Genomic DNA, 26,783 nt, shown 5'->3' with positions numbered 1-26,783 from the left:
ATCAGCGGGGTGTGAGCGTTCCCACCCGGAGCTCGTGGTGCTCCCGCGCCAGACGCGCACCCGGCGCAGCAGATGGAGCATCCTCACGGCTCCACGGCCAGCCCAGAGCACACCCCGGCTGCAGGAGGGCTCCCAGCACTCTAGGTGAGGGCAAAGGGGCTCCCTGCTGGAGCATGGATTGGGATGGAGCTGGAGGATGAGGCAGATGGCCGGGCTTTGTTGGCAGGGAAGTCCTGTTTGTTTAATTAGTCACCAGACAGGCTGAGAGCTAAAAGCAAACTCCAAGTGTGGTGAGATGGACCATTTGCACTTGGTGTCTACCTGGTGATCCTCATCTCGTCATCCTGCAGTGGGATTGATGCTCCAGCACAGGGCACCAGGTGTTCCCAGTGATTTTTGGGCAGCCTTTGGTTCCCCACTACTATTTCCCCCCAAAAGGGGCAGATTCAGACACATGTAAAAGCAAACAAAGGATGCACAAACATGGAATTTTCCTTTCTCCAGCCCCACCAGAGCACACAGACACTTATAGGGGATGGAGTTTTAAAGTAGCTACAAGAGAGCTGGGAGGGACTTTGGACAAGGGCCTGGAGTGACAGGACAAGGGGGAATGGCTCCCACTGTCCAAGGGCAGGGATGGATGGGATTTTGGGAAGGAATTCCTGGCTGTGAGGGTGGGCAGGCCCTGGCACAGGGTGCCCAGAGCAGCTGTGGCTGCCCCTGGATCCCTGGCAGTGCCCAAGGCCAGGCTGGACAGGGCTTGGAGCAGCCTGGGACAGTGGAAGGTGTCCCTGCCATGGTAGGGTGTAGAATGAAATGAGCTTTAAGATCTGTGATTCTGTGACTCACTGGTGGAGGGGTTCAGCCCCCCCTTTGCCATGATCCCATCGTGTCTCCCTCCCAGACCATGTCCTGACACCTGGGCATGTCCCCCAACTCTGAGCTTCCCTGTGCTCAGCGTGATGAGGACTGGGAGATGCTGCAAAGGCAGAATCATGGAATCACAGAGTTGTTAAGGTTGGAAAAGCCCTCTAAGATTGAAGGCAGCCATTCCCCCAGCACTGCCAAGGCCACCACTGACCCCTGTCCCCAAGTGCCACATCCACACGGCTTTTAAATCCCTCCAGGGATGGGGACTCCTCCCCTGCCCTGGGCAGAGGTGCCAGTGTCACTTGTTCCTGAGCATGGATCAGGTGTTTTGGGGACTCCTAAAGGGGCTCTGAGAGAGCTGGAGACACACTTTGGACAACAGCCTGGAGTGACAAGACAAGAACAAATGGCTTAAAACTGACTGGTACTCCCACAAATGAAAAGTCCACAGATTAAAACACTTTACATCTTTATTTTTGCTTTATAAAATGTTTGATTATGTTCAGTATTTGATGCCTTCTTGCACACACTTGTGTTTTTTTCTCCACTATTTCCCTTCTTGTATATACATATTATTTCCACCCCATTTCACGGGATGGAAATAAAAAAAAAAAAGAAAAAAAAGAAAGGAAATAAATGAGAAATGGGAAAGGGAAATAAAATCTGCACAGGAAATGATAACCGAAACAAATCCTGTCCCTGCACACTCGGCGCTTGTCGGGGTTAAATCCATGTATATTTAACACGTATATCTAATATGCCAAACTCTGAAAAAAAAAAAGTTTTAAAAATTACCATTAGGGGACGAGGCCACATTTAGCAGAGCCCAAAGCGGCGCTTTTCCCCCCAAAGCATCCCCCGCTGCCATTACCCCGCAGCCCACTAGAGGGTGGTTTCCTCCAGCGGGAGCTCGGCGCGGGGAGGGAGGGAGGGAGGGGATCCGGAGTGTGTTTTCCAGCATTCCCCGGGCAGGAGGAGCGCCCAAAATTCCCGGGGGGAGTGGCAGAGATGGAGGGGGGGACACGGAGGGGACACACGGGGGACGCGCGTCCCCCTCGGGCTCCCCCCTGCGCCGCGCGCCCCGGCCCCGCCCACCCAGGTGACGTCACCCGTATGCAAATGAGCGACATGGGGGAGCGGGGGCCCGGCGCGCGGCCGGGCTCAGTCTCGCGCCGCGGAGCGCGCGCGCGCCCCCCCCCCTTCCCCTCTTTCCCTTTTCCCTTTTCCCGCCTCCTTCCCTCATTTCCCCCCCCTTCATCCCATGGACATGGCACGGCCACCTTAAAGCGCCGCGCCGCCCCCTCCTCCCCCGATCGCCGGGGCCGCTATGAGTCAGGTGAGTGTGTTTTTATACGGAGTGTGTGTGCGGGGGAGAACTTTTGGATGTGGGGGGGTGAACTGTGCTGCAGTGGGGGGGGGATTGTGCTGGGTGCTTCCCCCCCCCCATCCCAAATGGCGGTGCTGGATGTGGGGGGATCGCGGTGACGGTGGGGGAGTGGGAGGAAGGCAGCGGGCTGAGTGCGAGCCTTCCTCTCCATCCTCCTCGTCCTCCCGCAGCCCCCCTGACGCCCCCTCCTCTCTGTGTTCCAGGTGTGAAGCCCCCGCCGGGAGGAGGTCGTTCCCCTCGCTGGCTGCAGCCCTGACGCTGGGATTTTCCTTTTTTTGGCTTTTTTTTTTTTTTTTTTTCGGCCCCACCACCTCCCTCCTTCCCTCCCTCGCTCCCTCCCTCCAGGAATCCAGCGCTGCACCGGAGCCAGAAGAGAGGGAGCAAAACCCAGCCCAGGCCGAGAGCCGCGTCCAGAAACCAAACCCGCCCTTCGCGTCGCAAAGGAGAATTTTTTTTTTTTAATCATTATTATTATTATTTTTATTTTTAATACCCCTGACCCGAGCACGGTGGCGGCAGCAGGGAGGCTGTCCCGGTTATTTATTCTCTCCCCGCAGAGCTGTCCCTCCGGCTCACCATGATGTTCCGAGACCAGGTTGGCGTGCTGGCCGGGTGGTTCAAGGGCTGGAACGAGTGCGAGCAGACTGTTGCGCTGCTCTCCCTGCTCAAACGCGTCAGCCGGACCCAGGCTCGCTTCCTCCAGCTCTGCCTCGAGCATTCCCTGGCAGACTGCACCGAGCTCCACATCCTCGAAGGGGAGGCCAACAACCCCGGTGAGTGCTGGCGAGCCTTCTCGGGCGGTGCTCTAATGCCGTCGAAATTTAAAAAAAAACAAAAATACACCCGAGAAACGGGTGCGGTTTGGGAGCCGGGGGGCTCCTCCAACTCGGTTCTCTGCTCGCGTTTTATTTTCCAAACGGGGCTTGGCTTATTTCAGTTTGGTTTTTCGCAGCAAACTACTCCGCTCCTTGGCGTGGTGTAACTACGGTAGCATGAATGATTGGTGGGTTTTTTTTTTTTCCTTTCCCCCCCGTGCCCCCCCTTCCTCCTTCCATGCAGTTTCCTGTGAAATAAGTAAGTCAGGTCACGTAGAGTCTGGATTTTCTAGGCTTCTTTTGGGCAACGTGGCTTGCTTTGCTCTCTGCAACATGCAGAAGCAGCCCATCGCTACCTCAGACGAACTGTTATTGTATAAAGGTCTGGGCAACTGGGTTATCCTATTTTTTTTTTTTTCCTGTTAAATGTGGCAATTCCTATTTCATCATTCAGATCCTGTTTGGACGCATTTTTTTTCCTGCGGCTCTGAATACCCCCTTGTGTTTCAGCAGAGCTCTGAGAAAATATGAGTGGACTGTTTCATGTTACTGAGCGTGCAGGGTGCAGGACAGCAAATGTGCGTGGCTACCGAAAGTGTATTTTTCTTTTATTTATTTGCCATTACAAGTTGCTCAACTCCTCCAAAGTAAATGGGAGTTGGGGCAGGATGGGAATGGCACAGGCGCCGTGCGAATTGCGCCGTGTGTTCCCGTGTTTATTTATGGGGGGTGTGTTACAGATGCGTGTGTTCCTAAGCGTGGATGTACACAGGGATGCAAGTTGCTTAAAGTAGAGTTTTTGTAACACAGAAGGCCAGCGGGGAAGGTGAAATGTCATTTAGTTGCGCAGTTCTGTTTCTCCAACACCTCTCAAAAGAAAAAAAAAATCCCAAACCAAAAAAATCCCATAAAAAGCAAAGCGAACACCCCAATTCCTAAGCACCAAGGCTGGAAGCTCTGGGGTGTCGCGCTGTGCGTGGCAGAGCAGTGCGGGGAGCGGCCGGCTGCGTTCCGTGATGGATGGATGGAAATCCTGCGGCCGGATCCCGAACAGAGCCCCCGGTGTGGACGGGGCGGGAGGAATGCAGGGTCCTTCCTTCTCCAGCTGTTCCCTATTAGAGCACCGAGCCGGCAGGATTTGGCAGCTGCCTGCGCTGCCATTTGATGACAAGGTCCAGCGCAGCGCCGTGTTCCACCGAGGACGGATTTAAGTCCTTCTGCAGGAAGCCGAGCCTGGAGCTGCTCCGGCGCGCAGGGAGCGGGGCTGGAATTGGCCGTTCCCTTATATAGCTCGCAGGAATGAGAGGGAGGAATGCTGCCGAGTGCGTCTGGGCGCAGTGCTGCTGCTGCTGCTTTTATAAACAGCTGAAGGGATGAACCTCATCCATCCCTTTGGGTGGGGAGGCCCCGGGGGGGGGCCGGGAGGGAACACATTCTCCAAACTCGGCTGCTCCTGGATAAATCTGCAGCTTCCCGTGCCAGCCTCAGCACAGCTTTGCTGTGATTCCCTCTGTGAGTTGGTGTGAGCAATGTATTTTTAATTTTATTTTTTTTATCAGCATCTCAGCTTTTCAATCTGGGTTTGGCAGTAGCTGTGTCCCCTCAGTTGGCCAGGGAATTGGAGGGGGGTGATTTGCCTCTTGCCATCAGGAAAGGCGAATTGTGAAGGAAAGCAAGGTTCTGATGAGGTCCTGGCCACAGAGTCACGTAGGGCCGCCTGTGTGGTGGCATTTTGTCAGTGTGAGGCTGGGTGCAGACCAGGCTTGGGCCCTTCCCATCTCCACTCGTGCGAGCAATCCCTGCCTGCCCCTGTAATCCCGGTGACCTTGCTTGGCGCGAGGATTTCTCCTGCGTGCAGGGCTTGGCACCCAGCCCCTGCCTGGCCCTGGCTGCCTTGGTGGAGCTGCCTCAGCTCTCCCTGGCCTGCCTTCCAAAAGTGATCTCTTCCTCCAGGGCGTTTGTAACTCCAGTGCCAAAACCTGGATCCACTGAGTTCCTCTTTCTCACTGAGCATCCCCTCTGCGTGGCTTTCCCTTGGGATGGATGTGTCCGTGCATCCTGGCAGTCCTGTTGTAGTGCAGGGAAGGTTAGCTGAGATTTGTAACCAGGCTCAATTAGGAAATAGCTTTTAGTCTCCTGTGTTAGTGCTGCTTTCCTAAAACCACCTGTGTTATTCCCTAAATCACTCCTGTTCCATGCCTGTCTGGCAGTCTGGCACTTGTCACTTGCTGGCAATGGAATCACACCAAGTCCTGAACAGCAATGTTGTCATCAAACCTTGCATTACTCGTTACTCTTTGAATCCTGGTGTTTGCATTACTAATTTGGGCTCAATTCCTCCCCAGGCTGGGGCCTGAGGTGGCTCTGGTACATTTTCCTGGTGTTTGCTGATTTGGAAATAGTGGCTCCCTGCTTGTAGGCGTCCCTGGTGGGGGCTGTAAGGCAGGGGATGTTCCCTTTCCATGAAATCACTGTGTGGGGAGGGGTGTCACCAGCTCAATGGAACTACTGGGCTAATGTCCTGGAGGTGTTGGAATTACACTGGGAGAACTGAGTTGTTTTGTAAGTGCAGGATGTGTTGCTTGTCCCAACACTTTGGAGGGATGGGAGAACTGGAATGTTACTCCTAGGTGTGATGGTCCTTAGGAGGAGGTGGCAGCCCTGCTGTGGTCCCTGGTGCATGGGCACCATCCTTGGAACTCTTTATCACCAGCAGCAGAGATAGGAGGGTCCCAAAGGGAACCCAGAGCTCAGGGATCCTCCCTGCCTGGTGCTGCTGGGCTCGGAGCCCTCAGGTGTGTGCACCAGGAGTGGAGGAAAACTCAGCACAGGTGTCCAGGTTGTTTCTTGCCTGGTAGACTCAAGATGAGAGGCCTGATGAGTAGCAAATATGATGGAAAAACTCAAGGAAGGACATTTTTTAACTGGTTAACTGCCACAGAGAAGCAAGTATATTTAGTTTGGAGGAGTTCTATCTTGGTGATGTTTTGTTTTCCAAGTGTGAGGGTATTTTCATAATGATAGCCAAGCTGTCCTCATCAGTACTGCAAACCCCACAGGCTCTGCTGTGTACAGCTGTGTGTGACCCTCAGGAGGCCCTGAGGATCCTCCTGGTTCCATGGTTCCCTGCCCAAGCCTGGAGGGGTGGATGTAACCTTGTTGGGAAGCTGCATTGGTGTGTGGGGGCTGCAAGACCACCTGCAATCCATTGCTTGCTTATAAAGGGAAAATAGGAGTGGGAAGCAAACATGGAAGGACATCTATAGATTCTTCATTAGGTGAAATGCACAGCTTGGCACTGCCCCACACAGTGGCTTCACTGAGCTTTAATGGTTTAAACTGGTGAAGAGTGTGGGTTGTTGCTAATTCAACTGGAGTGTGAGTGGCTTGGTCTGCTGAGAAGGAGGAGAATATGGAAACCATATTATCTGTGCACAGAAATAGCAGTTTCAGGTATTGCCCAGCACTATTTAAAAGCCTGCTATAACTTCCTTCCTTCCTTCCTTCCAGCCTGGCCTTGCTGGGCAGCTTCAGCCCCAGCTGCTCGGAGCCGTCAGGGCACAGCGACCTCCTCTGAGCTTCCAGGAGAGGTCAGGCAGGAATGGGCTGGGAATGGGACCTGTGCTGCTCCTGGGCACCCAGGGGTGCTGGGGTGGCTGCTCTGTGGCTCCAGTGAGGAGATCTGGGGGCTGTGTCCATGAAACATTGAGTGCAGAATCTGCTTTCATCCACTCCAGCATCCCTCTGTGGTTTGTTCCCAGAGCAGTCCCACATCCCACCCCACCAGCCCTGGCTTCCTCATTCCTGCAAGGTTGGCACAGGTGCCCAGAGACTCCTGTAGCTCCTCCAGGTGTCCACACACCCACGTGCACTGATGGAAGCAGTGACAGCTTTAATCTCTTGGCCTTAAAGGACAACAAGCTTCCTCTGGCCTGTGCACAGGACATTCTCTGCTCCATGTGTTAGGGCCAAAATGTTTATTTCATTTCAGCAGCTATCACAGGTATCATCAGGATGACCTAGATTCCTCATCCTGGGAAGGACTGGCCAAAGGAAGAGACAAGGGTTGCAGGGAGCTGTAATGTCTTTTAATAGACCAAGTGATGCAGCTGGAAAAAATGGCCAGGCCTGAAGGTGCACCAGCTCAAAGGAGGGCTTGTGTGCTTGTGGGTTTTTTCCCAACTGTACCAGCTGGTCTATTAAAAGGTATTACATATTCCTAGAGACCTTGCTGTTATATCCTTAGCTCCCTGTGGCTCCAGCCCTGCATCTGTTGCTGCCACCCCAGCCACAATCTGTCTCCCAGCCCATGAGGGAGGTGCTACCCCTGCACTGTGCAAGTTTTGTAGTTCATCCCCAGTGACCCCCACTGGTGGCAAATCATGCAGTGCCCAGTTTTGAGGGTGTTTCCCATTAAAAAAAAATTCTTGGCTTACAGTTGCATTGCAATGCTGAGCTGAGGTTTGAATGTCCTTGGGCAGTGTGAGGGCATTGCTGGGCTGTCACACAGTGGGACTGGAGGAGGGGGTGAGCAGCTTAGCCTGTGCTTGCTGGGTGTGATGGGGAATTCTGAGTGCAGGGCTGGACATTGGCATTGTGTGGTCATTCCACACATTTGTCTCTGCCTGGAGAGGGATGGGAGCAGCCCTGCTGGCTCTGCTCATTAAAAGTTAGCAGCTGGGACTCCTAAATGGAGAGATCACAGAATCACAGAAGGGACCTGAAAGCTCATCCTGTGGAAACCCCTCAGACAGGGACAGCTCAGAGTTCCATCCAGCCTGGCTTTGAACACTCCCAGGGATGGGACAGCCCCAGCTCCTCTGGGTGACCTGGGCAAACCTCAGATCTGAGCTGACACGTGCTTTTAACCTGCCTGCTGGTGCTTGACCTGCTGCCACACATCTTTCCCAGGTTTTGTTTGCAAACTTGAGTACTAAAAGCTGTCAGTGCTGGGATTTTTGGGAAATACCAAGGGTAGGGGTACAGAAGTACAGAGTGCTGTTAGCCAGGGGCTTTGAGCCAGGCTACACACCCAGTGTTCTCTTGTGATTCAAAGCTATTTTTATTTTTAGAGACGCTTTCCAGAGGGGCTGTGGGAAGCACTGCAGGCTGCAGGAAGGTCTGTGGTGTGGCATTACAAAGGTTCCCCTTTGCTGTCCCCCTCACCCCAGTGCTGGGACCTACAGGAGACTCTCCTGGGCTGCACTTTGCTCTTCTGTGTTTTCTCCTATTTGTTTAAAACCTTTCCCTTGTCGTTCCTGGCATGTGTCCCTTGCAGTAAGAGGAGTAAGGAGATACTCCTGTGCCTGCTCCCAGAACTTTGCCGCCATGAATGACAAAGTCTCCTCCATTGGCAGAGCTAATGAGGGCCAGGTCCTGTGGATGGGGGGTGGCAGAGCTTGCCAGGGTGGTAATTTTTAGGCAGTAATGCTTGAAATGGGAATGAAAAAGTTAACTGATGGTAACAGCCTGTTTGCTGCCTGGAGCATGGTGTGGTGCAAGAGGGTTGCTCATGGGTGGGCTGCCTTTTCCCAGAGATCTTCCCATACTTTGTGTCCTTTTAACCATTTTCTCAGGTAGTTCAGGAAGGGCCTAATGCCAGGATTAATTTCCTCACTGACTTCAGTTGGGAAAAAATCCCACTGTTGAAGTGCATGTGAAAGAGGCAGGGAAGCATTTCTTGCATCATCACAGACCTGAGCTGGAATTCTGTGCCTGGACCAGCTTGTTCCTGGATTCCTTCTGTGCACACATCTTGTGTTTGTGCTTGGAAAAGCAGCAGAGCTGGAGTTCTTTCTCTCCTACCAGAGTGGGAGCAGGGAGGATGCTGGTGGAGGAGAGGAAGCACACAGAGCATCCCTATCAGGATATAGATTGATGGGAGAGGTCGAGGACAGCTTTAGATCAAGAGCTGAACAGGAACCAGCTGTAGAGCCATCAATTAAAATAATCTAGTTTGTGAATACACTTATCTGCAAACGAGATTAAAAGGATGAGTGGGGAAAGCGCTCTGCTCGCAGCTCACACTGCTGCTGGATCATCCCCTGCACAGTTCCATCCTTTGGCGTGTTAGACCTCAAAATTTGAGCAAAGCTGCATGCCCATTTCACCAATTACATGTTTGCAATTAGGCCAGTTGATTTTAAAGCAGCTGATGCTCCTGTCAGCTGAATTTTCCCACAGAGTTCCCCTGAAGCAATTGAAGTTTGTGGTTCACGGTGGAAATTCCCATCTCCCTAGAATTTCTCAAGCTTTGCCCTTTCTGTTTCTCATGCTCCATCAAAAAAGACCACCTTGGTTTCATTTGTGGCCCATGAAAGCCACTTCTCACTGAGCTGGGAGTGATGTTTGCAATGAGTGGAGCTGAAATAGTGATTAGTGTGAGCTCCAGCTTTATTTTAGGATGCATCCGTCAGGGCTTCAGCGCTCCGGCGTCGAGCTCGTGTCTAGTGTTACCACAGATACCTGCTGGGGGAAAGGGCACCCCTGGCACTGCCAGTGCCCCCCAGCCCTGGGTGGGCTCAGCACAGAGGGGAGAAGCTGCTCAACTGCAGTGTTGTGTTTTGGGGCTCCCTCCTGATGGCCCCAGTGTCCCCCTCACTCCTTGCAGGGTGCCAGCTGAGGGCAGGAGCCCACACCAAGCACAGGTCGTTGTGTTTGGAGCCCTTTTTGCCTCCAAGGGTGGTGGGATGAGCCCTCACGTGAACTGTGTGTTTGTGCAGATCTGCCTCTGAGTGTCCACGTGCCCTTTGTATTTCCTATTTCCACCAAACAAACAAGACCATTACTATTTTACTGACTCCTGCTTACGTAAGAACTGCTGAGGGATCTAAAAGAGGCTGCAGGTCTGATGCAAGGGCTCCCCAGGCTTGCATGTTCATCCCCTTTCCCTTCAGAAATGGTGTGTTTGTCCTCCCAGTGCTCTGGTCCTAGGAAGAGACACAGAGATTTGCAGAGGTCATTGCTGAGTGTGAGTTGGGCAGTGGCAAACAGCCAAGGCAGTGGCTTTCCATCTTGGCCCAGCAATTACAAATAAAGTTGAGGTTGGAGTGAGCAGATCCGTTCCCAGCTTCCTCTTCTGCAGCAGATGCTTTAAGTGGAAGGGCAGGATCTCATCAAAGCAAGGCTGGGATCCTCTGCTGGAGAAGGTGCTGCTGGCTGTTCTCTGGAAGGGGTTTGTGGGCAGAGGGAGTTGTGATTCTGGCACAACTGGGGGATGGCAAGCTGGATTTTCTGTGATGGAGCAGACCAGGGGATGGTCTCATCCATGGCAGCATCTTGGTTTGCTCTGGTTCTGGGTGCTGAGCAGAAAATGAGCCTGCTCAGGGTGAGTGGGCCAGCTCCAGAGACAGAAATCCACTTTCACAGAATCACTGGGTTGGAAGAGACCTTCAAGATCATGGAGTCCAGCCCAGCCCCAACAGCTCAACTCAGCCCTGGCACCCAGTGCCACATCCAGGCTTTGTTAAACACACCCAGGGATGGGGACTGCACCACCTCCCTGGGCAGCCATTCCAGAACTTTCTCACCCTTTCTGTAAAAAACTTTTCCTGCTATCCAACCTGTATTTCCCTGGTGCAGCTTGAGACAGTGCTTTATTCTGTACCTGGCTGTGTTTGGAAGTGCCTGAGCTTCTCCTGGCTCTCCATGCAGGAGACAAACACACCTGGCTGAAGCAGGAGGAGCTGTAAGTGAAGGATTTTCCAGCACCATCATGCCAGTGTGGGATTTATTGTTTTATTGTTCAGTGTGGTGGTTTATGGATGTATTTTCACACAGTGACTCCGTGGCATGGCTGTGTCAGGGGTTTTGGTGAAGGTGTCTGGATTTCAGGCTGGTTTCTGTGCTGGGCACTGTGCAGGTGTGTGCTGCAGCCCCTCAGTGAGGCTCCCTGGGCTCAGCACTCCTGTCTGGAGCTTGCTGGGGCTGCCTGAAGATTTCTGCTCTCTGAGTTGAGCCCAGGGTGCAAACCATGTATTCTCTACCATTAACCCTGGCTGCTGCCCTTGGCAGACCTCTCAGGGTGTTTGCAGTGCTTGAGCTGCAGTGCAAACACTTTCTTGTGTTCTGTCAGAATAATCCACAGGGCAGAGAAAGGTGCTACCACAAATCCAGGGGCATTTTATGTTCAAGGTGGAAAACACACAGGGATGATACTGTCGTAGTTCTGTTGCACAAGGGCTGAGCCAGCTCCTTCCACAGCCCCTGCAAACCTTCCCTGTTACTTGCAGGAGCTGGATGTGGCCCAGCTTGTTGAGCTATCATGCCTGGAGATGTTATTTTACTTAAAATAATGTTAATATTGTGACTGTCCTCTGCAGGATTCAGCAGCTCTGCTCCACTCTTTGCTCTCAACCAAGGCTGCCCTGCTTTAGAAGCGTGGGGTGCTTCAAAAAGCTTCTCTTCTGTTACTGATCCTCACAAATAATTAATTCCAGATTGCTTTTTTTTTTAATACAACTTGTTTCAGGCAAGCCAGAAACCTGCCTTTCTTTTAACCAGTTGTTTCTCCTGCTCCTTGGCTGTGCTGTTGCCTGGTGGGGAATGGGCATGTGCTGTGTTTGGAGTTTTAATTGTTGTTATAAGAAGAAATTGAGTGGGTGGATAAAGCAGGGTTTAACCAGGTTTAGCCAGAAGCATCTTAAAACCCACTTTCCATGCTGCTGCATTTCTTTTTTTCCTGTGTTTTTAACCCTGAACATCACAGATCAGTTCTTCTTGTCACTGGGTTTTTCCTGTTGTCCCCTTTTCTCTGTCCCCCATCAGCAGTGGGAATTGAAGAAGGAAGAAATTGGGGAGAGAAATGTGGAGGGAAAACCCCACAACTTTTATTGTGGTGAGACTTGGCTGATCTGACATTTACAGGCAGAACATGTGTGTTTCTGCAGCAGCTGCAGTGTGTCCATACATTTTCCTGTTGGGATGTTCCTCTTGTTTCTCATGCAGCAAACATCAATGTGATTTTTCTGCCTGTTCCCCAGCGTGCTCAAGTTGCCACAGGGTCAGCTTGGTTCTGGGTAGGGTTTTTCTAAAATCTTACAGTTGCAAAGAAGTGGATTATTAAAAAAAATACAAAGTCCCCTGGCTGTTTCCCTCCAGATAATGCAAACATAGATGAAATGTTGAGTTATAACTACCTGAGTGACCTTTTAAGATAAGAATTGTTATTGACTGGTGGTATTATGTTAAACTGATAAGAATTCTTTTTAGAAGAGGAGGAAAAAAAGCCCAACAAACCCTTCAGTAACCATAACAACTCTGCAGTGCAGGGACAGCACACAGCTCCCTCCTGACACTGCTGTGGGGGCTTGAGGGTGGCACCTCAGGGGGAACCTCCCAGAGCTCCAGGCTGTGCTGTGAGGGATGCCCGAGGTCACTTGGCTGCTCCTGCTGCTCTCAGCTCTCCCAATTTCCATCATCTGTAGGGAATTTCAGCTGGGGAGTTGTGCTGAGGCTCAGGCTGGTGCTGGGGGTTTGCCTGGGAGGGAGGGATGGGTGCTGGGAGCAGGAAGGATCACAGGAAGGATCACAGACTTCCAGAATGGTTTGGGTTGGAAGAGACCTTAAATCCCATCCCATCCCACCCCTGCCATGGCAGGGACACCTCCCACCATCCCAGGCTGCTCCAAGCCCTGTCCAGCCTGGCCTTGGGCACTGCCAGGGATCCAGGGGCAGCCACAGCTGCTCTGGGCACCTCTCACCACCCTCCCAGCCAGGAATTCCTTCCCAAAATCCCATCCATCCCTGCCCTCTGGCAGTGGGAACCCATTGCTCCTTGTCCTGTCACTTCATCCCTTGTGAAGAAATCCAAAGCCCCTCTCCAGCTCTCCTAACTCTTGTAGGCACTGGAAGGGTCCCTGAGCTCTCTCTGGAGCCTTCTCTTCTCCAGCTGAACCAGGATGCTTTTGGAGGTCAAAGTAGGATGCTTTCAATGGTCTTTGCTTAAAAATTGAGGAATGAGGTGAGGAAATCCCATCTTTGCAGAAGCTGTGCTGGTGGGATCAGGGCAGCCCTTGGAGCCCTGTTGGGAACTGGAGTCCCTGTGTCCTGGCAGAGGTTCCAGCTCCTGTTCCAGGTGACTGCAGTAGATCAGGAGTGTGATGGGTGCTTGGAGCCTTCCTTGGCCCAGCTGAGCCCCCTGGGCCGTGTTTGCATGTGCTGCCCCTGGGAATTCTGTCAGTTTAAGGCAGAATTCACACTTTGGTCACTTTGTGCTGTCAGGGGTTGTTAGTGAGACTGTTAGAGCTAAAGAAAATCTGCCAAGAGCAACTGGGATTTTTTTATCACCTTCTTCTTTCTCATCTCCTTGCCTTTGTATGACCTGTCAAGGTTCCCAAATTTAATGGAAAATGAGCTCACAGCTCTCAGGTGGGGATGAGCCTAAAGGTGAACAAACAACAAACAGAGTGCAGAGACCCTAAAAAGAGAAAGGATAGGCCTGATAAAATACTCCAAATATTTTAGAATTAGGGATGAGGGGAAAACAATGCATTTGACTCCATAGCAGAGGAGGCAAAGGTGTGCAACTTTGTGTGTCTGCTCAGGAAATCAATTACTTAAACCTGCTGGGTTAGGAGTCATGGCAGCAGCAGGGAGGCTGTGCAAAGGTGTCTGCTTAGCCCCTGCTTGCCAACCTCTCCTCACATTCTTCTGGAGCAGCCAGTTGGATGCTGAGTGCTCTTTGTGGCCGATGTCAAATCTCGGTCAGGCGGAGAGCCTTTATAAATAAAGGTGTCTGCTGGTATTCAGGCATATGTGGATAATAGCTGCTGTAATTCAGCTGTCCAGCCTGGCTTCCCAGCTTTTATAAATGACTGATCAGAGATTCCACTGAGGATGAGGATTTAAAGGCAGGGAGCTGCTGGAAGTGGTCTCTGTGCTGATAAGATCAGTGAGTCCCTACCCCGGGACAGGTGGCCAACACTGCACTCCCTCCACTGATGTCCTGGGTTTATATTTCACACTAAGCAAATGTTGCATTAATAAAGCTTGTGTTGTGGTTCGGTGGCAGGGCTCTGCAGTCATTTTTTGCAAGCTGCACTCAAATCTTTGAGTTTGTAATTTATTTTTTTCCCCTGTTATTTATGGGAGCCGGTAAACACTCGGAGATCTCTCTGGACGAGCCACAGCAGCTGGAGGATACTGGTTTCTCTATGGAGTGCAGGAATTTCATCAGAGGAGCTATTGTTCCTCTGTGTTCTCAGCATTTTGGCAACTGTTCTTTAGATTAACCCTACAGAAAGGGGAGGCTGCTCTCTGCTGGGTCTGAAATAATTACAAAAATGTGCACAGATGCTTTTGCATTGTTAGAAATCAACCCTGCTTGGTAGTGGGGAATGGTGTGGGATTAGGGAATGAAGAAGCCCAAGTTCTTTAAATCCCTCCTGAAGCCAGGCTGGATGTCAGCCTTGATGTTCAGTTGGTTTTTCTGGTTTTCAAGTGGGAGTGATTGGTGTAGTAATATCAGTAACATCTCAGTGTGTGATAGCTGGGGTCCAGCCCTGCTGAGCTCCAGCAGCATCCATTGCCCTGGGCTGTGTTGGGTTTGCCTGGCAAGGTTTTGCTAGCAGGGTGGCTTCTGTGAGAAGACATCCACAGCTTCTCTGGGAAACCTGTGCTGAGGCATCAGCACCCTCACAGCCAAGAATTTATTCCCAAATCCCATCTAACCCTGCTGATAGCAAATAACCCAGGTAATGAGCTACAGGGATGGCTTGAGACAGCCAGAGCAGTGCCAGTTTGGAGGGATGGACAGCCTGGATGGGGCTTGGAGCTCCCTGGCATAGTGGAAGGTGTCCCTGCCCTTGGCATGGGGTGGATCTGGATGGTCTTTAGGGTCCTTTCCAACCCAAACCATGCTGTGGTTGCTCACCCAGGAGCTGGTGTGGTCCCTGCATGGAACCCAGAGGAAAAAGAAGCCCATGATTTGTGGCCAAGGGCTGCTGGAGCTCCTCACTCACCCTGCAGCAGCTTCTCCCTCTGCCAGTGCCTGCAGGGCTGATTCAGCTCCCAGCTCTGGCAGTTGCCAGATCTGCAAAACATAACCAAATTCAGGGGTTTTTAAATCTTATGTGCCTATTTTGATTCAGTTTACCCGTACAATTACACTAATTTGCTTTATTACACGCAAAAAGATTAAAAATACATCTGGCAGAGAGGATTAAAAGCTGGTAATCTGGCTGCTAAGAAGCACAGGATGCTTTAGGATTTCCTTTCGAGGTGTGTGGAGCTCTGGAACAAGAGCAAATGTGATCCTTTGTAGTTGGAGTTTTCATAGGGAGAGCTCATTAAAGCTGGTGTGATTGTTTGAGTGAACGAGAAATGAATGAATTTAAAATGTAAGACTAAATCCTACCACATTAAAGGGGTAGTTGTGATTTAAGAGCTCGTTTTTGGTTTGGGTTTGAGTTTTTTTGTGTGTGTAAACCTGGAGCAATAGGGTTGTTTTACCTTTTAAGGGATTTAACAAGTCTCTCTTAATTTTCTTTTAATGTTGCAGAGCTTAAAAATAATGCAAGGTCAGGCTGAGCGTAACTAATTCCAGTGTGAAAGCAGAGGAAAGCCTGTTTCTCCAGAGACTCACAATTAGTGCAGCAATCCTCTTCAGTACAGCCTTTGAGAGGGATGGTGCAGGAAGAGAGACTGCTGGAATCTTGATAAATAAAAATATCTGCTTGGGGATTTTTCCTTTTTCCTTGTAAAAGCCAAGGTTTAATTTAGTTTTGCTTGCTTTCACGTGTGCCCCAAGAGGTTTTGTGGTGGGTCAAGGTGTGGTGAAGGTGCCCTTGGATCTCTTGGGGGCTGGCAAACCCCTCTGGGGGTTTTGAGTGTTTGTCACTTGGTTCAGCTGGGTTTACCCATGGCAGGGTCCCAAGGGTGCTGAGAGATTTTCTCTGAGCTCTGCTGCTCTGTCCCAGTTTGGTGCTGGGATTTTGGGGGGATCCCCTTAGTGCTTTACAAAATCATTTTGTTGCACTATTAAGACTTGCTGTGGTGAGTGTTATCTTCATCATCTTGATGTCAAAACCCCCAAACTTGGCTATTTTCACACAGCTCTGGGTGTGCTGCCTGTTCTGTGTAACAAGAAGCCCGAAGCATTCTCCTGCTTTTCCTGCAGCAAGCCCAGAGCATTCCTGTGACAAAAACACACCTGGCTTTGGTCAGGCCACCCTTGGGGATGCCACAGCGTGTCCTGGCAGCTGTGACAGCAGCAAAGAGGTGTCACTGTGTCACCTCAGTGCTGCAGGGGATGCCCTGGGCCCCAGTGCCATCATCAGAGAGCTGCTTCCCTCCTTGTCCCTTCCCACACGTGTTAATTTTGCTTTCCAAGGCTGGACTGCAGCCACAGCCCGTGTGTGTCCCTTCTTTCTGTGCATTGTGGAGGTGCTGGGAGCTGTGACACTGTGGGGACACCTGGGGGAAGGGGAGTTCCCATGTCCTTGCTCCCATTTCCCGTCCCTTGGCCACAGTCTGTTTCCATGGTGGTGGCAGTGAGTGTTTGATGCTGGGAGGACACTGAGGTCCCATTTCCTGCCAGCCTGTGGCTCTCAGGGAGTGCTGGGCTTGTCCCACCGGTGCCAGGGATGCAGGGATGGTCCCTGTGGGATGATGCCAGCAGCCTGCCCTGCCCTGCCCTCGGTGCCAGCTGGAGCCGTGCCCGCAGCCCAGCCCTCCCTGGGCATCACCTTCCCGCTGGCACAGCCACAGAAAAAGGGTTTTCCTCTCTCCATCTCCTGCCTGCTGCAGCCCTGGGCAGGGACATGGGGCTCTGGGGATCTCTCCAGAAACAGGATTTGGGCTGTTTTCCTCTCCCTCAAAATATCTGCACCCCCTGGTTTGCAGACACTGCCTCCCTGCATTCAGGTTTGGGGTTTTTTGTTAACTCCTTACATGCCCCTGGCTGATAAAATTTGGCCTGTTATAGTAGAAATCCCAGCATGTGCTGCCTTTTTTTTTTCTTTCTTTCCCCCAACAGAATCCATATGTTGCAACTTTGAGGAGAGAGGAAAGCAGCATTAACTTTTCATGTCTAGCATCGCTAATTTAAGGGGTGAGAAATTGGCCTGGGTCTGTTTTTTAAAGAACTGAGCATACACTGATAGTACCAGTGTTGGTACTGAATAACTTGCTAAGCTGAAGGGTGCAGCAATATCTAAAATTAAATCTGTTCTTAATTGCTGGGTTATAAATGGCAGCGTTTCCTCCAAATGGAATTAATTTATTATTTTTCATTTGCCGACACGAGTCTCGGCAGCACAAACCCAACATTTTGCATTAATACAATAATGAGGCACTTCCAAAAGGTGTGTTTGGCATTTGTAGCACACAGCACAATCTAACAAACCATAAACTATGTCAAAATACTCCTAAAGTGGTAATTAAAACTTTTTTTAAAAATGTAGAATAGATGAATACATTCCAAATTGTGACTTTTCAATGAAGCTCTTTCATAAAAAACATTGTTTCTTGCCAAAACAAATTCAAAGGCATTTTTGTAATTTCTGCTGGGGAAAGGAGGAGTGTTTATCCAGCCTTTCATGTTGGCTGGGCTTTTTGACTTTTATTTAAAACTTTAAAAAAAAAAGGGCAGTGTAAAAAAAGAAGTATTTTTGTCTGAATGTGCATTAAGAAGTCTCACTCCTGTCCCCTCTGGAGCAACATGTAATGAAGGCTGGAGTGGGGTGTGCCTTGGGGTGCAAGGCTGATTTTAGCATCCCTCTGAAATTCAGTGGTGATGGGATCCCTGGCACGGTGTATTTGGGGCAGACACAGATCCTGAAGTGGTTCCTGGATTCTGGGATCCTGTCAGTGGCTCTGCCTTTGGAGGGGGGAGCCCCAGTGAGTGCTGGGCATGGGAATGGGGTTCCCCTGGCATCCACCCAGTGCACAAAGCAAAGCTGCTCGAGGTATTTATAGCTTTTTCTCCTGATTTTTGTTTTATAATTTGAATTTTGGATGTGTTTTTGACAGCTTTTACCTGCTGAGTCACCATCCATCCTCATGCATGGGAGCTGCTCCTGACGTACTGAATCCCTGAGCAGGCTTGAGCAGCCATCATTTAAAAATAAATCCTCTCAAGGAACTGGGCTTTTTCCCCCTCTTTTTTCCCCTCATGTCACAGCTGCTTTCCCCACTGTGTGTTTGCTCTGTTACACGAGGCTGGTGTTTTATAGATGTGATCCCTTCACGTTGCTCAGGATGGCTTTGCCGTTTATCACATCCCACCACCACGCATCCTATGGAGGAGCTGGGTGTGCAGGCAGATAACAGAGCAGCTTGTGGAGATGTCTGTGTCTGATCCTGCCCTGAGCACCCTGCTGCTCCTGAGATGGGTGTTTTTGGTGGTGAGCCACAACTTGAGCACAAACTCATTCCTGTAGCTTGAGTTTATTGATGCAATTCCTTTCTTGTGCTGCAGCACGTTGCTGTTACTTCTGGTGGGTGGGGAGGGACAGTTGGTCTTTCCAAGAGTAATCTCAGTATCCAGGTCAGTTTTCTTTCCCATTTACCAGCTTCAGGTGGCAGGTGTGTTTATAACTGGTTTTGCAGTGCTGCTCAGTGCTTGATCTGCATCACTTGCTTGCAGACAGCCAGACTGCAGCAGCCACCTCTCCAGAAACTGCTTGGGAAGGCTTTGGATGTGTGCAAGGACACTCATTTAGGGTATTGAAGCACTTTCTGCCCCAAAAATGCATCCCAGATTTGCTTTACTTTATTATCTCTAATTTTGTGCATTGGATGGTAAATGGCAAGAACATTGTTAGCTCCTTCCTGTTTCTGTATCCTCACACTCCTCCAGCATTGATGCTGCAGATGGAGAATTACAGGAATGGTTTGGTAGAAGGGACCTGAAAAATCACCTCATTCCCACCCTGTACCATGGGCAGGGATGCCTTCCACTATCCCAGGTTGCTCCAAGCCCCATCCAGTCTGGCCTGGGTTATTTCCAGGGATCCAGGGGCAGCCACAGCTTCTCTGGGCACCCTGTGCCAGGGCCTGCCCACCCTCACACACAGGAATTTCTTCCTGATGCTTCATGGTGTGCACAGCTGTTCTGCCTGGATGGTGTATTCCTTATTTTGTGGGTGCTCCCACCTTCCTCCTTCCTGGGGAATTTGCTGCAGAAATGAAGTGTTCAGTCTATAAATTTCAGTCTCTGTATTAATCCATTCTGTATATTTATTAACCCTCCAGGTGGTTGCATTTCACTCTAATACAGCTGCTAGCGGGACGTTCATCTTTGTGAAAGTCTATTTTAGTTTTCTCCTGATAGTTCAGCCTGCTGTCATCCTGTGGGGTAAATCCTCCCCTAGGAAGGAGGAATGGAGGCTATTTAAGGAGGAGCAATTTGTGAGGGAACAGCTGGAGCTGAAACTGAAGCCAGGTTTGGGAGGAGGAGGAGGCTGAGAAGGAGCTATTTCAGGGCATGGTTTGTTTGGCCACGTTGGTCTTGGCCATGGAGGTGTCCACCCACTCCTTTGAGTTTGATCAGCACTAATTTTGGCACTTTGTTTAATATGTGGCCCATTTTTTCTATAATTAAGCTTCTCCTGCGCTGGGGATGTGCTGCATTGGTCAGCCAGTAAATCCTTGCCCTCACATTCAGCAGGGCAGCCCAGGTTCTTGTGGAACCCATCCCTGGAGGTTTTCAACATCCCTGGAGGTTCTCAACATCCCTGGAGCTGCTCAACATCCTTGGAAGTGTTCAAGGGTTCATTCCCATGACTGGATGTGGCACTCAGTGCTCTGCTCTGCTTGAGAAGATTGTGACAGTCACCTCTGAGATCACTCTCACTGATCTCAGAGGTCTTTTCCAACCATTCTGTGATTCTGGGAGTGAACCCCATGGGAAATATTTGCCTCTTGTCCTTCCCCCTGCAGTTTGTCAAGGGGAAACAGAAGATGAGAAGCTTTGTACTTTGTGCTGCTGTAAAATCTGAATGAGTAATTCAATAATGAGCAGCTATCAGTTCATTGCTTTCATATTAAGGAGAAATCCTGTGCTTTTAAAGCCTTTTTATAAAGATTGGGTTGTGAGGGAATTTCTAATCTTGCACGACTAACGGGTACTTGAACATAAGGCTTCCTTTTATCAGTGCAGTCTCTTTTGTTAGAGCAATCATCAGCATATGGTTTTGGAGGATTTAACATCTCAGACACATGGTGACACTCTCCTTGTCTTCTCTGCACATGCAAATCTAAAAATGGCCTTTTTTGGTTTTTTTTTTAAGTCTCCAGGATGCTTATGAGTACTTGGAACTAGAAAAGAAAACAAAAAGCCCACAAACACCAACAGGTTTTGTAAATAAAGGTTTCTAAAAATGCAACTTCTTGAGGAGAGCACGTGTGTCTGGGCTATAACATAGAACTTGTTGACATGTTTTGCTAAATTTGCTCAGGGTTTTTTTATTTTAGCAGTTGGGAAAAGCTTGTAAAACTGGGGAATGTGTGCAGTGGTTTTCCCTCCTTTCTTAGCACTGCTGCTTCTTGTTGTGCTCTCCTGAGGCTGGCTTGTGGGTGGGTCCCAAATCATCTTCTTGGCATCTTGTGGGGTTCCTGTGCCCCAGCCTGGGCACAGCTTCTTCCATCCTGCATCTCTCTGCTTGTTTAGGATGGAGATTTGGTAACTGTGGGTTTTCCTTCCCTCCCTGTCAGCCCACACAGGGACCAGAGGACAAGGCCAGGGAGGGAGCAGGGATGCTGCAGCCCCTCTTCTCTCAGGCTTTGGGTGCTTTTGGCAGGGTGGAAACACTAAATCTCATTAGGGGTGTGTTTAGGGAAATTAGGGTTATGGTGACATGGGCTGTGCATCCTCACTCCTGAGCAAAAAGGGTTTGTGGTTCTAGGAAAAGCCTTCAGGGTTGTGGGATGGAACTGGACATTTGGGGCTGGAGCTGCTGCAGTTCTCCTCTCTCTGTCCAAAGGGTTTTGGGTTGCTCTTAACTATCAAATAGAGGGTGAACTGAGCTGTGCAATATTCCAACTGTTTTTGGAAAAAAACAGCTTTTTTTTACAAAAGCTGGGGGTTTTTTGTTAAAAATAATAAAAGAATCTGGCTTCCTCTCAGATGTTCCTATGGCTGGTGATGTCTGGAAATGAGGATGGAGAAGGAGAGGAAATCCTGCTTGGGGCTGAAGGACAGTGTTGTGTCCTTAGTTCCAGAGCCAGGCACTGGAGCATGGCCAGGGCTCACTGTGGCCACTCATTTCTCAGCTCTGGCCATTCTCCCATCAAGGTAGAAGCCACAGAAATATCTCACTTTATTGTGTTGCCATGAGAGAGGAAGGATTTTCTGTCTGAGATAACAGCTGGAGCTTGGACTTGGAGCAACCTGCTGTAGAGAAAGAAAGAATTGCAGCTGGTCTTTATGGCCCCTTCCAACTCAAACCATTCTGGGATTCTTGGATTCTTTTTTTCCAGTGCATCACCTGTTGTGTGCATTGATTTCTTTCTTCTGTGCATTTATTTCTTCTTCTTATTGGTCCCTGTGCCAGCCAAGATTCCTGTGGAGTGTTCCCACTGACATCCCAGAGGAGCAGGGTGCCTCAGCCTCAGTCAAGGGCTTTTTCTGACAGGGGCACCCCACCTCTCCTCCTTTTCCTCACCTAAGGGATCCCCTCTGGCTCTGACCTGGAGTCTTTTGGGGACCCTTCAGGAGAGCATCAGACCTTGTGCAGACAGGGGGGGGTGGTTGAATCCCAGCTTTCATCTCTGGAAGAATTCCAGAGGTGTGTAGATGTGAGGCCACAGTTCAGTGTTGGGTCTCAGGTCTTTCCCAGCCTGCAGTGTTGCCCAGTTCCATCCTGCCTGGGATGGAAGGGAATTTGGGGTGTCTGAGAAGGTGCCTGCCCACCCAGGCTTGCTGTGAGAGGGCTCCAAGGGGACCCTGTGCCCATTGTGGGATCTCTCATACCCCAGATTAGGAGCTGATGCCCCTAATCCAGACTTCTTGGAGCTGCTGCTGTGCTGGTTTCAGCAGGAACAGGGGAATGTAGGCACTGTCTGCTGGGTGCAGAGCTGCTCCCCACACCCAGGGCTGTGGGAGAAGCTGAAAGGAAGAGTGGGGATGTGTTCCCTTCCTTCCTGGCACACACACACATCCCACAGGCTTGGCTGTTGTTTCAAAGCTGCTCTCTGGCTATTTTAAATTTAGGAGCTGGCTCCTGCAGGCACAGGGTAAGTGGCTGTGCCCTGGGGCAGGAATGGGACAGGGCATCTGCAGTGACTGCAGCTGCTCCTCTTGCTGCTCCTCCCACCAGATCTGCTGCCCTGTGCATTTCCACCTCACCTGTGACATCCCTGCTCCTGAGTCATCAGGAATTGCAGGACCTGGGGGAGATATTCTGATAATGGGGGAAGGGAAAAAGTGGTGAGAGCAGCTCTTGCAGGGTCTCAATATCTGTGCCCCACATCTCTGCATCCCAGATACCAACCTTGTCCTGTGCTTGCATTCAGATGCTAAAACCTGATTTTCTGGGCTCAAAAATCACATTGATATGGGCTTGGACAGCACACAGCTCCTGCCTGGGCAGGCACAGGTTGGAGTCAGAGCATCAGCATCTGACTTGATGCTTGACCTTTTGTGTGCTCCCTGTTGCTAACACACTTCTCTGCAGGTCTGGGGGAAAGAGTTTAAAAATATGTATGGGCTGTGCTGAAGGCAGCCCTGGTGGGATGGATCCATCCTGGTGCTGGTTTCATCTTTTGCCCAGGTTTGTTTCTTGCTCCTCTCCTCCCTCTGTAAGAGGAACTGGGAGGATGAATGGATTCACTCTGAGGTTGCTGCAGTAAAGCACAAAGTGTGGTTGAGCTCAGGGCTGCACAGCACTGGGATGGTGCCTCTTAACCTGCATGAGAAATGTGCTGGTGGCTTCCAGTGTGGCTTTAAAAGGCACCTGTACAGCTGGAAGGGTAAATGTAGGAAGAATATTCAGTCACCAGCTCTCAAAGCAAAGCCTTGTCTTTCCCATCCTTCTCTATCAGAGTCCTCATCATGGACTAAACCATCCAATCATTTTAAACTGACTGGGCAGGTTTCAATGAGATTTTAGGAAGAAATTCTTTGCTCAGAGGGTGTGAGGCCCTGGCACAGGATGCCCAGAGCAGCTGTGGCTGCCCCTGATCCCTGGCAGTGCCCAAGGCCAGGCTGGGCAGGGCTTGGAGCAAACTGGGGTAGTGGAAGGTGTCCCTGCCATGGCAGGGGTGGGATGAGATGCTCATTAAGGTCCCTTCCAACCCAAACCACCCTGGGGTTCTGTGGTCACACATTACAGTTCCCTGCTCAGGAAATGCATTTGAAGACTCTTTATTTGTCCTTATCTGGCTGTCAGAGAGGATTGCAGCTCTTCATCAGGAGCCCTGACTCCCCTCCTGTCATCAGGCAGCTTTAAGTAGAAGGAAAGTTTCTTTAGTTAGAAAAAAAAAAAATCAATAAAGCTCCACCTGAATTTTTCTGAGTTATTTTCTTTTTGGTCAAGAATAGCTTGGAAACAAGAGCTGAGGTGTCTGAGCTGAGCACAGTAATTTATTTGGTCTGACTATAATAATTTATTTTGAGCACACTGCAGAAGCAGGAGGCTGCAGTGGCTTTGCCACCTTTCATGTGAGTAAAGGAGGGAGAGATGAGAGTGGGAATTTCTGCTTTGGGGGTGCCTGATGTGGCCATCATTGCCAAAAACTGTGAGCCCCCTGTTCATCCTGCAGATGTGGATAAAGGGGGAGATGCTCTGCAGGCACCTCTGCCCTGAGGTTTCCTTACAAAAGGCTTGGAACAGCTTTTTGGCAGAGGTGGGAATTTGTTCCTGTAGGAACAGGGCTCTCCTTAACAGGAGATCTTTGAAAATAAATGTGTATGTTTTAGGTCTGGATAATACTTTAGTATCCTTAGATCCTCCAGCCAGAAGGGAGCATGCTGATCTCTGCTCTGGCCAGACAATTGCTCTCCCTCATTGCTGTAGCTGAGCTCCTGCTTTCTGGGTGAGCTGGATTTGATTTTTGGCATTTCCCATCAGCTCCCTGCAATGGGGTCAGCTCTTACCTGCTGCTCTTTGCAGTGGGTGTTGTGCTCCCATGGCTGGAAATCCTCTCTTCCCTGCCTAACCTGGTGCATGTCGGTGTCACTGCAGGGATTTATGCAGAGGTGAAGGCAGATGCTCAGCACTGAGTGGGAGGCTGATTCCTGCATGTTTTGCTCTCCCCATCCCTTCTCCATGCCCATGAAGGGTCAGGGATGGGTGGCAGCATCCCCTCTCCCTGCCTGTTCCCAGTGGGTCCCATCTGCATCACCAGGAGGGAGGAGCAGGAGCTGGGGTGTCCCCATGGAACACACCAGGCACTCCAGCCAGGGCCAGTGGCTTCCCTGTGCCAGGTTGGGTGATAAAGGCCCCCTTGTTAGTGCACATTGCCTTAAGCTGTGTTTCCACAGCTTTGCCTCTGTTTGCTGAGAGTTTTCAGACGTGTAATTCCACCGGATCTGGCTGCTTACGGAGAGGGCTGGATTATTTGTGTTTCACAAATAAGGCCAGAAAACACAAGGGCTGGAGCACTGAAAGGCAGCTCTGCATCACTCCTGGTGGGGTTTCTTTTTTGGTGCCACTCCCCTGCCTTTTCATTTTTAAAATTTATTTCTAGCCGTAGACCCCCTTTTTTCTGGCCCATGTGTTCCCTGTTATCCATGTTCTCTCCTGTTCCCTTAAACTGTTCATGGCTCCATAGCTGGATTGTTTCCTTCTGGAAGAGAGTTTTACCTGGACTCCCTACTCCCCTTTCATGTGGAGGGTCCTTTTTCCTAGTGCTTTTTTAAATTTTTTTTCTTTCATATGGTAAAACTTTATTCTGAGAAGAGCTGGGATTGTGTGTAATGAGACCTGCCTTGAGGAAAGAAGTGATGTGTGGTGAACCTGGGATGCAGGAACATCCTTTGGCAAACCCTTTCCTGGTGTGGTTGTGAGATTGGTAAACCTGCTCCTATCTCAGTGAACTTTTGTGTTCCCAGCTCTCCTTTTTGTCCTGCTGGCCATAAAACCATTGGAGGGGCTGGCTGACACTGGCACCTGTGTGAGCTGGCAGCTCTGCATCCATCTGTCCTCACAGGGCACAGCATCTCTCCCTCACCGCCAGTGGAGCCCTTGGGAAAGCAGCTCTGTGCAGGTAAAGGAGCAGTTTGGTTAATTAGAGCTCTCTGGACCTTTTCCAGCTGGATTCCCAGGGAAGCAGGGACAGCTTGTGTCCTCAAGCCAGGCACCTGGACCACGGCTCCAAGGCTCATACCCAGACACTGCAGGGGGAGAAATAAACCCTAGAGGCTGTTTTTTCATGCAAAGGTTTGTAATGATCCCCTTGTGGTCCAGCCTGTCCTTAAAGCACCTTGCAGGAGCAATTAAAGCAGTGCTGGTACAGCCATATGTTCGTGTGAACACGGAGGTGTCGCTTCCATCAGCACAAGTGTTTGGAGGAACATCTGTGAAGGGGTGGGAGGGATTTCCCAATTTCCCAGACCATCAGCACAGCAAGTCCTGTTCCTGTCAGACCCATGTGTGGTCTCCAGAGCTCCTCCTGTGGGGCCATCTCAGGGAGATGCTGCTCAAAAGGATTTTAAAAAGAGCATTTTTGCCATCTGCACGGCTGCTCAGGGCAGTCTGCAGGACAGCCAAGGTGCACAGAGCAGCAGGGCCTGTCCCTCAGCCAGGGAGCCTTGGTTTTCCTGAGCTGGAAAGAATTGCTCTGGATAAACTCTGTAAAGTCTGGGTTTATGTCGTGGTGGAGTCGGGGAACAGATGCCCGTTGTTTTGTGGAGCTGTGGATGAAAACCTGACAGCTTTCCTTTGGTTCTGCTGGATGGGGTTGGTGGCTGGGGATGGCCCAGGGGTGTGAGCAGCATGGAGCTGGTGATATTTTAGGGCCAGGAAGGTGATAAAAGGGCTGGAGAACATCTCCTGTTAGGAAAGACAGAGGTTTAGGACTGTTCAGCCTGGAGAAGGCTCCAGGCAGAGCTCAGAGCCCCTGGCAGGGCCTGAAGGGGCTCCAGGAGAGCTGGAGAGGGGCTGGGGACAAGGGATGGAGGGACAGGACACAGGGAATGGCTCCCAGTGCCAGAGGGCAGGGATGGATGGGAGATTGGGAATTGGGAATTCCTGGCTGTGAGGGTGCTGAGGCCCTGGCACAGGGTGCCCAGAGCAGCTGTGGCTGCCCCTGGATCCCTGGCAGTGCCCAAGGCCAGGTTGGACAGGGCTTGGAGCAGCCTGGGACAGTGAAAAGTGTCCCTGCCATGGCAGGGGTAGAATAAAAAAGCATCAAGTCCCAACCCAAACCATTCCAGGATTCTCTGTTGTGTTTACCTGCTCTGTGTCCTGAGGCTCTGGGGCACTGGGTGCTGAAACTGGGGAGCTGAAGGTGGGCTGGGTGTGCCTTTTCCAGCTGCTGCCATTCCCATGTGCTTGCTGCATCCCTTAAACTGTGATAGAATCCTGGAATGGTTTGGGTTAGAAGGGACCTGATGCTTTCTCATTCCACCCCTGCCATGGCAGGGACACCTTCCACTATCCCAGGGTGCTCCAAACTCCATCTAGCCTGGCCTTGGGCACTGCCAGGGATCCAGGAGCACCACAGCTGCTCTGGGCACCTGTGCCAGGGCCTCAGCACCCTCACAGCCAGGAATTCCCAGTGCCCAATCTCCCATCCATCCCTGCCCTCAGGCAGTGGGAGCCATTCCC

At 50.8% G+C, this 26,783-nt stretch overlaps 1 protein-coding gene across 4 annotated transcripts in view; it reads left to right on the top strand.

The window, feature by feature from the left end:
* The first annotated feature begins 2,053 nt into the window (after positions 1-2,053).
* The window catches only part of SAMD4A (sterile alpha motif domain containing 4A), a 104,314-nt gene continuing 79,584 nt past the window's right edge, over positions 2,054-26,783 (top strand). The window contains exons 1-2 of one of the 4 annotated variants that reach the window (XR_010440686.1): positions 2,054-2,206; positions 2,461-3,030. Coding sequence is in view for 2 of the 4 variants with exons in the window: in XM_064715906.1 (XP_064571976.1) it covers positions 2,835-3,030 (196 nt within the window). In the remaining 2 variants the exon portion in view is untranslated. The remainder of the gene's footprint in view (positions 2,207-2,460; positions 3,031-26,783) is intronic. The other 3 variants (XM_064715906.1, XR_010440685.1, XM_064715905.1) reach the window with 3 other exon arrangements.

This window comes from Zonotrichia leucophrys, chromosome 5 (genome assembly GCF_028769735.1).
Source record: "Zonotrichia leucophrys gambelii isolate GWCS_2022_RI chromosome 5, RI_Zleu_2.0, whole genome shotgun sequence".
NCBI lineage: Eukaryota > Metazoa > Chordata > Aves > Passeriformes > Passerellidae > Zonotrichia > Zonotrichia leucophrys.
Note: the sequence above shows the minus strand (reverse complement) of the source record. Positions and strands in the feature narration are given on the sequence as shown.